Genomic DNA, 8,246 nt, shown 5'->3' with positions numbered 1-8,246 from the left:
AAACTTCTCAAGATCAAGTGACTTGCCTAAGTTGGTTGCTTATGTGGTTTGAGGCTGTATCGGGGTTGAGAATTAACTTGGAGAAGAGTCAACTCATTCCAGTAGGGAGGGTAGAGAATATTGATGATCTTGCCTTGGACTTCGGTTGTAGAGTGGGTAGTCTCCTGTCCACTTATCTGGGCCTTCCTTTAGGTGCTCCGTTTAAGTCGGTATCAGTGTGGAATGGAGTGAAAGAGCGCTTCCGTAAAAGATTACCTATGTGGAAGAGACAACACTTATCCAAGGGAGGGAGAGCAACTCTAATCCGAAGTACTTTGTCGAATCTTCCTATTTACTTTATGTCCTTATTGAGACTACCAAGTTCAGTTAGACGAAGACTAGAGTAGATCCAAAGGGACTTCCTTTGGGGTAGTGGCATCTTGGAGCGAAAACCACATTTAGTAAGATGGGAGGTGGTATGTTTAAGTAAAAAGAAAGGGAGATTGGGGGTCAAATGTCTTTCCATTCTCAATAAGACTCTCCTTTCCAAAAGGAATTGACGATTCACAAATGAGAGAGAGGCTTTGTGGAATCAAGTGATTAGAGGGAAATATGGGGAAGATAGATGAGGTTGGTGCTCTCGGGAAGTGAGAGAGGCGCATGACATAGGGATTTGGAAAGGAATAAGGATGGACTGGGAGTTGGTGGGCGCATGGATTTCTTTCAGTGTTGGCAACGGGAGGAGAGTGAGATTTTGAAGGGATAGATGGTGTGGGGATTTCCCTCCGTGTGAGTCTTTTCCTTCCCTCTTTACTTTGTCCGCTGAAAAGGAAGCTTGGGTGGCGGATGTTTGGGATCCTTTGGCTAAGGGGGGTTAGAATCCCTACTTTTCAAGAGCCCTAAATGATTGGGAGGTGGAGGAGGCGGAAATATTTTTGGAGCGTCTTCACATGAAGGGATTGCTTGGAGATGTAGATGATATGGTGGTTTGGATCGAAACAAAGAGCGGCAAATTCTTGGCCAAGTCTCTCTACCTTACTCTAGAAGCGGATTGCCTTGTTTTGTTTCCTTCTAGCTGTATTTGGAATGTGTGGGTACAACCCAAAATTAGTTTCTTTGCATGGGAGGTTGCTTGGGGTAAGACTTTAACCCTAGATCTTGTTCAAAAAAGAGGATGATCTTTGGCAAATAGATGTTTTATGTGTCTTGGGAATGAGGAGACCATAGACCATTTGCTTCTTCATTGTTAAAAAACAAGGGCCTTATGGGAGTTACTTTTTACCTTGGTTGGGGTGTCTTGGGTGTTGGCCTCTTCAGTTAGAGAGACTCTTCTTAACTGGCATGGTTCATTTGTGGGCAAAAAATGCAAGAAGGTGTGGAGAGCTGCTTCTCTTCATATATTTTGGACGGTTTGGAAGGCGATGAATAGATTGGCATTCATGGATGATAAGTTGTTAATCCAGAGAATAAAATATTCCTTTATTCTCTTTCTTTGGTATGAGGCTAAGTTGTTTATAGTCGAATGCCCTCAATCTATGGTTAATTTTATTGATTGGTTGAGATCCTTTTAAGGTTGTTTTTTGGGCCTGTTGGTTTTTGGGTCTCTTTTTTTCTTTGGCCTTTCTGGTGGTGAGTGTATAGGTTTGTATACCTTGAGTCGCTTTTCTGGAAATACTCGGAGGTTTCTATTAAAATTCTAAAATATATTTTTTTATAAGGATTAATTTTATTCGTTTTTCTTGATGTTTTGACTAAATATACATAATTCTCTCGAGTTCGAAATTTCATCAAATATGTATTATATTTTTTTTTATTTTTTATTTTCAGTCCATCCACATTGGGAGATACAAATCTGTACAACATCTCTTAGGAGATTTTACCAATCATGTCATTTTCATTCCGAAAATCAATTTCTGTATGGACATTTATGGCCTCCCCTCTATCCTCCCTAAAAAAATTTGCTGCAAATGAATATATCACAGAAATGGAATGGAAAGAAATGTATTGCACTTTGATCTTCTATGAATAGCTAGTACAGAATTTCCAGATTGCCTTTAGATCAAAGGGAGCTTCCCATTCGTGTTTAGATTCAATACCAAAAAAAAAGTATTACAGGAATGGAGCTATTTTCGCTTCTTTGTCACAGGAGGATTCTCGGGGACTTCATCTTCGTCTTCTGAAGAGGCTTCCAGTGGTTCATCAGGGACGTCATTAGGAACATTATGTTTGGTGATGAATTCCTTCAGTATGCCCATGCTCTCTTCTTTCACTGAAACCAATTGCTCAGAAATGGTACCTTTGCTTGCATTCACAGAATATGTTTCTGGTCCAAGGTTAAGCGTGGCTTTAACCCGAGGCTTAGGAGGAGAGCCACCCTCAGTCTGTGCCTCCATCACGTGTCTTGTGTGTCTAGACAATCTGCATCACAACCCATTGGAGAAAAAGATTAGACTGGGATTTTCTAGACCCAATATTGGAATAAATTATGTGTTTTCTATGATTTCCCATTTTAAGAATAAGTGGATAAACTGCCTTTTCCTCGAAAGCCTATTTTCTCTACATTCGAAAAGAAATCAATTGCATCAAATAATTGCCAGAACTACTGCCATCGACATGGATACTAAATCACTCTGGTAAACTGGAAAGTTTGATAATCCTGCTACAATTGCCTTGCTAAGTAATTGCCTCTTGTCATGAATCTTTACATTATGCAAGCTTTTATACTTCCTAATTGCAGTGTGGAAATTTGTTTTCCAGTTGTCCTAAGTGCCTTCCAGGGCAGAAGAGTTCTCTCCCATATGAATCTACAGCAGCCACCAGTATCATTGTTGTCACTCCCTCCCTCTCTAGCCCCTAAGAATCAAACCTGAAACCAAACCAAACAAAACCAACCCCCCAACTCCTCTCTTCCTCCCCTCTTCCCTCTTGCTCTCCTATGGACCAAACCTAAAACCCCCTTCCCTCCCTCCCTCTTTCCTAAGAATCTCATCCCCCCATCTCTCTGTCTATCCCCTGTGTAAGAATCTAACCTGAAACTCCACACAACCCCTTGCCACTTGGGCTAGGCCTCAAGGGCTTCATCACTATAAGATTTTCCACCAAGCTGAATGAATCAGAGGCAGAATAAGAAGGCAAAACTAATGAAGATGATACACTATGTTTTGTTTCAGATTGATTTTTTTCCAACTAGGATTTGGGAATGGCAATCCAAGTTTGAAACCATTGGTGAATGAGTTTCAGTGAGGTGGTCTCATTGAAAGAGGCACTGGATTGCAAATGAACCCTTAGGTCCATACAAGACGAGGGACTCGACACAGGCATATAAAGTTTTTGATACATTTGACATGACTAGCCACCAGAGTAGCGGTAGCAGCAGCAGACTTCCTCATCCACATCCCCATATCCAAAACCTTTTCAGACTTCCTTGTGGATGTTGTGTGGTTTAAATTACCTCCCACAGTTCCAATCATGTGTTTTCCAGTGCAAAAACTCGTAAGGGGAGAAAATCAAACCCTGATTTCTTTTGGCATCAAACATGGAGAGAGTCAAGGTTTTTAATTACCTAAGTCTTCGCTCTGCGTAACGAGCTTCTCATTCTTTGAACATTTGAGCAAAAATCACATAATTTCAGTTCAAATGCACCGACCCAGAAACTAAAATCTCATCTTTCTCTAGTCTGCATTCTAATTCCATGTTTCAAAGAATTCCACTCTTCCAATACTTACAAGCAGTACCGACCATATATCAAACACCTGGGTTCCCATATTCTCGAGAAACCACACCACAAACTGATACCCTAATTTGACCATAGATTTCTGAATTCAGATGATGAACATTGCCAATAACAAAAACAGGTGGGTAGTTCCAAAAACATATAAGAACAGAACAAAGAAATGAAACCCAGAAAAATGAAGCTGAAGTAGATGAGAAAACCCAGAGAAAGAGCAAAGAGAACCAGAAGAAGAAGAAGCCCTCAAGCGTACCAATGGAAGAGCTCGGCCGCTCAGTCTGCAGGGAAACCAAACCCTAGCTTGCGAAGTTAGAATAGTAGGCCTTGACCCAAAAACATAACTGATTTAAAATATAATTTTTTTTAAGAATAGAATATAAATTAAATAAATAAAAGGATTTTCATCATTATTATTTTCTTTCAAATGGGTTTTCATTAATATTTGTAAAAAATATATTTCATCCTTCTTTTCAATAAATAAAATTGAAGAAATATATATATATATTTTTTTTTTCAAGTCTTCCATTTATTTATTTGGTTTTTTTTGGTTTTTCAATATCTTGTATGGATTTAATTTTACTAAGCTTTGCATTATCTTGTGTAAATATGATAAACACTTCATAAGATAATTTTAACAATTTTGAAAAAGTTGTTACCATGTATTTTTAATAAAATTTTAGAAATTACACCTCAAATAAAATATTTTATATAAATTAATTTAATTTTCATTTAAAATGTAATAAAATATGTTTTAATAAAAACATTTTAAAAATTTTAAAATAAATATTGTCTTCAACAAGATGGACTCCCTTTATCTAACAATATGATGGAACCACATCGATCTTCATTTTGATACTAAGGACTATTATAATGTCATATGTATTATATTTCTATATAAAATGTTTTTATTTAATAAAATCAAATATTTCTTAACTCAATTCTAACTTTATACACTTCTAAAATTTACCAATGTTTTTCTTTTTTATTATATCTATGTCAATTACACTGACAAAATAATATAACTTTAAAATATGTATTCTTGCTTATTTTATCATTTTTTTTAGAGTTTTTTCAAGCATTTTTATGAATTTTAAATAATTTTCGTTCCATCGATATTAGTGAAAAGTTTGATTGTAAAGGGTTAAAGTTTCAGGAATGTCAATTTTGAAATTCTTTCCAGGGTTTGGAATTGAAGATGGTGAACTCCTTTCATCTCATTTCTGCACTGTCATGAAGGAAAAAATATAACCAGTAATGGTGAGTATTTTGGAGTTCAAAATTTTTTCATAATCTAAAATTGGTCCACACAAAGAATCTGTTCCAAGATTTAGAGTAACCCACTGGTTGAAAGATGTATATATGGTAGAAGAATGAAGTTGTCCTTTTGTTTTCCGGGACTTTTAAAAAAAAAAAAATTTAATCTACATTTTTTTTTCAAATTTACAAAAATTTGGTTTCCATGATACCATAGATGTGCAACCATTTTCATTCTCCACATCTGGATCCAGTAGGACTGTGGACTATGATGAGGTGGAGCCGTGGAGGAGGATAGAGACTACAAAGCAGAGAGTCTGAGAGTGGTCTGGAAACTTCTTCCAGGGCTGACAGAACTGAACTGCTGATGCACCTCTCTAGCTGGAGAGGGAAATGATTTCTAAGGAGGTACAAGTACTGACAAATAAGCATGGACTGGATGCGGAAATCTTGGAAAATGGCGTGGTTGTTTCAATCTGTTTTCCAACCATCCATGCCTCATTTCCCAGCAAGAAGATATCCACTACCCATTCTTTTTTATCATCTGCTAATGGGAGATAGTAATGAAATGGATGCTGGGAAATCCAGAGTGAGGAAAACTGCAACTAGTAGACGGTTGAGGAAGAGAACTGTCTATTGAAACCATCTAAGACAGTGGGCTACCATTCTATTTTTGCAGCAGGTTAAGCTATCCTCAACATTTTACCAATTCCTTGAAAGGTGGGGCGTTGTAGAGGCCTACTACTTATGACATCTAGGAAAGCCAAAAATTTCACTACCAGCACATTCTCATCATCATCTTTATCGCCGTCACCAGCAGCCACAACCTGCAGGAGCAAAGAACACCCTCCCTTGTCTTCTCTGTAACCTGATGCAACCCCCATGCCTATCACTTGATGGAGCTCCTTGAAAGCTCTGCCTTTTTAGCTTAGCAGAACATGCAACGGTTTGAATGCCAGTCAAAAAATACAAGAGATTCTCATTTCTTCCAACAAATGGCAAATGGGAGATGATAAACACTTAACTTTTAACTAAAAGGCAGTCATCTCAAATGGCAACTTACTTTTATCTCAAAATTTTCTTGAAGAAATCTTTAACATTTAAACATAATACAAGCTATATTTTATAGAACCCACAAAAAATCCCCCAAAAATATTCAGTTTCAGCAAAGCTAGCAAAGACAAAATTGGATATTACTCAAAGTAAGTTATCATGGTGGAGATCAAGAGAAGTGTATGCCATCCTTGTTGAACAAAGAGAGCAAGTATAAGAAATCTACTTGTGTAAGCTTGGATGATCTCTTATCTTCAAAATTTCCCTGCTTCAAGATGTTCAAAACCTTTTCTTTGAAATCAGAAGCCTCCCCTCCTGCGTTACCATCCACTACCTCCATTTCATCATCTCTTCCATCATCCAACTCCATGCTTTGATCCTCATTAGCATCCCCAAATCCCGTTAAATCCATTTCTGTCTCAGCATCCCCAGAAGAACCTGATAGTTGTAGTGCCTGCACGGTCTTGTAGTTCTTCTCCAACAAGGAGAGCACACTTTTCTGCCTGAAGATAGAGCCAAGGGTTTTGTTCTTCCTATTGAAACAAAGTCGGACTAATCCATCCCACTCCTTGAAATTGACAGGAGGAAGAGGTTTTCTTGGCTCTATCCGAACTACAGAGGAATCCACCTTGGGTGGAGGCCTGAAATTATTCTTCCCCACTTTGAGAAGATGGGATACCCGTGCTAGAAGCTGGGTGTTCACAGAAAGACGGCAGTAGAGATTGTCACCAGGTTGAGCAACCAGTCTCATTGCAAATTCTCTCTGGAACATTATAACAGCGCATCTGAAGACGGGTCTGTGTGCCAACAACTTGAATGTGAGAGGAGAAGATATCTGATAAGGGATATTTGCCACACAAATATCAAAATATGGAAGATCACACCTGAGCACATCTCCTTGTATAACCTGTTAACATCAAATTCACCAATAAATAGAAAAACTTTGAGCAACATTACAGTGGTATAACACCCTGGAGAGAATGTAAAAATCCAAAATCTTGAAGCGTTACCCATTCAATAGATAGTAAATACGAAAGACCTACTATTCAAACACCCATTAACATTCACAAGGATTAGAAAATCTACCTTTGATTTGCTCAATTGTATAGAACCACAACTAGAAAGCCATGATTTTTCAATAAAATTCACCAAAAATATAAACAAAAAGCACAGATTTTAAGAACAAGGGATATTTAGGTATTAAACTTGAAAGTTCAAAGCAGAAACACGAATTTTGTGCTATATCTTCAAAATAAATAAACAAGTATTGAAGCCGAAACAAAATTGAAACCCTAAGTTTGAGCTATAAGCCTATAGCCTCAAAATAAGCATAAGAGCCACGAACAAAAATTTCGAGAAACTTGGGAGCAGAAATCCTAATTGTGAGATATACCTTTAACCGATTGGATAATGGGGTGCCTTGAAAACGACGCTGGAGTTCGAGAACCATACGAGGATCGACCTCGACGGCAATAACGGACTTTCCGGCTTCTAGAAGCTTCTTGGTCAGATTACCAGTACCAGGACCGATCTCGAGGATAACATCGGTGCTCTTGATTCCAGATTTCTCGACTATGGAGTCCACCAACAATGGGTTCTTCAGTATGTGCTGTCCTTTGGATTTATGGAACGTCACGCCGCCTTGGTAGTGCTTTGAAGCTGAAGCACCATGAGATGGCTTCTCCTTCTTCATCTTCCCTCCCGCCATTTCCGCCAAAGACACCAGGACTACGGTTACGGTTAGGGCTTTGAAGACTCCAACGTTGGCGGAGAGAGTAGATTGGAAATTTAGGGTTTTGGGGTTGGGTAGGTGTCGTAAGGGTTTTATAATAAACGACGTCGTTTTATTTGAAGTACAAGTAAAAAAGGAGCTTATATTTACAATGTCCACACATTTGACGTAATTTTAAAACCTAGTCTGACAGATTTTTAAATACAAATATTTAAAAAAAAACATAAAACAGATATGATATTTTTAAATATTTTTTATAATATTCTAAAAAATAATTAAAAATATACATATTTAAAAAAACTTTTATATTATACATAAATCTATCATGTCTTCATGAAAAGCAAATAAAAAACATTTAAAAAAATAATTAAATACTATTTTTAACTATTTTTTAAAAATTATTTTCCAAAACATGACAAAAAAAAAAAAAAAAAGCCTCAAATCTCTCTTCTCCAACCTTTGTTCTTTTGCCTTTTCATTTCTATTTTGTGGCTAATT

General features: G+C 37.3%; 1 protein-coding gene across 1 annotated transcript; it reads right to left on the bottom strand.

The window, feature by feature from the left end:
* Positions 1–5,988: 5,988 nt before the first annotated feature.
* On the bottom strand, positions 5,989–7,810 carry LOC117919433 (ribosomal RNA small subunit methyltransferase). The gene is made up of 2 exons (XM_034836639.1): positions 7,410–7,810; positions 5,989–6,923 (listed from the first exon to the last, which is right to left on the bottom strand). The coding sequence occupies exons 1-2, from the start codon at positions 7,722–7,724 to the stop codon at positions 6,186–6,188; spliced, it is 1,053 nt and encodes a 350-aa protein (XP_034692530.1). The 5' UTR covers positions 7,725–7,810; the 3' UTR covers positions 5,989–6,185.
* Between the last annotated feature and the right edge of the window lie 436 nt (positions 7,811–8,246).

This window comes from Vitis riparia, chromosome 7 (genome assembly GCF_004353265.1).
Source record: "Vitis riparia cultivar Riparia Gloire de Montpellier isolate 1030 chromosome 7, EGFV_Vit.rip_1.0, whole genome shotgun sequence".
Lineage (NCBI taxonomy): Eukaryota > Viridiplantae > Streptophyta > Magnoliopsida > Vitales > Vitaceae > Vitis > Vitis riparia.
This window is presented reverse-complemented; position numbering and strand designations above follow the sequence as displayed.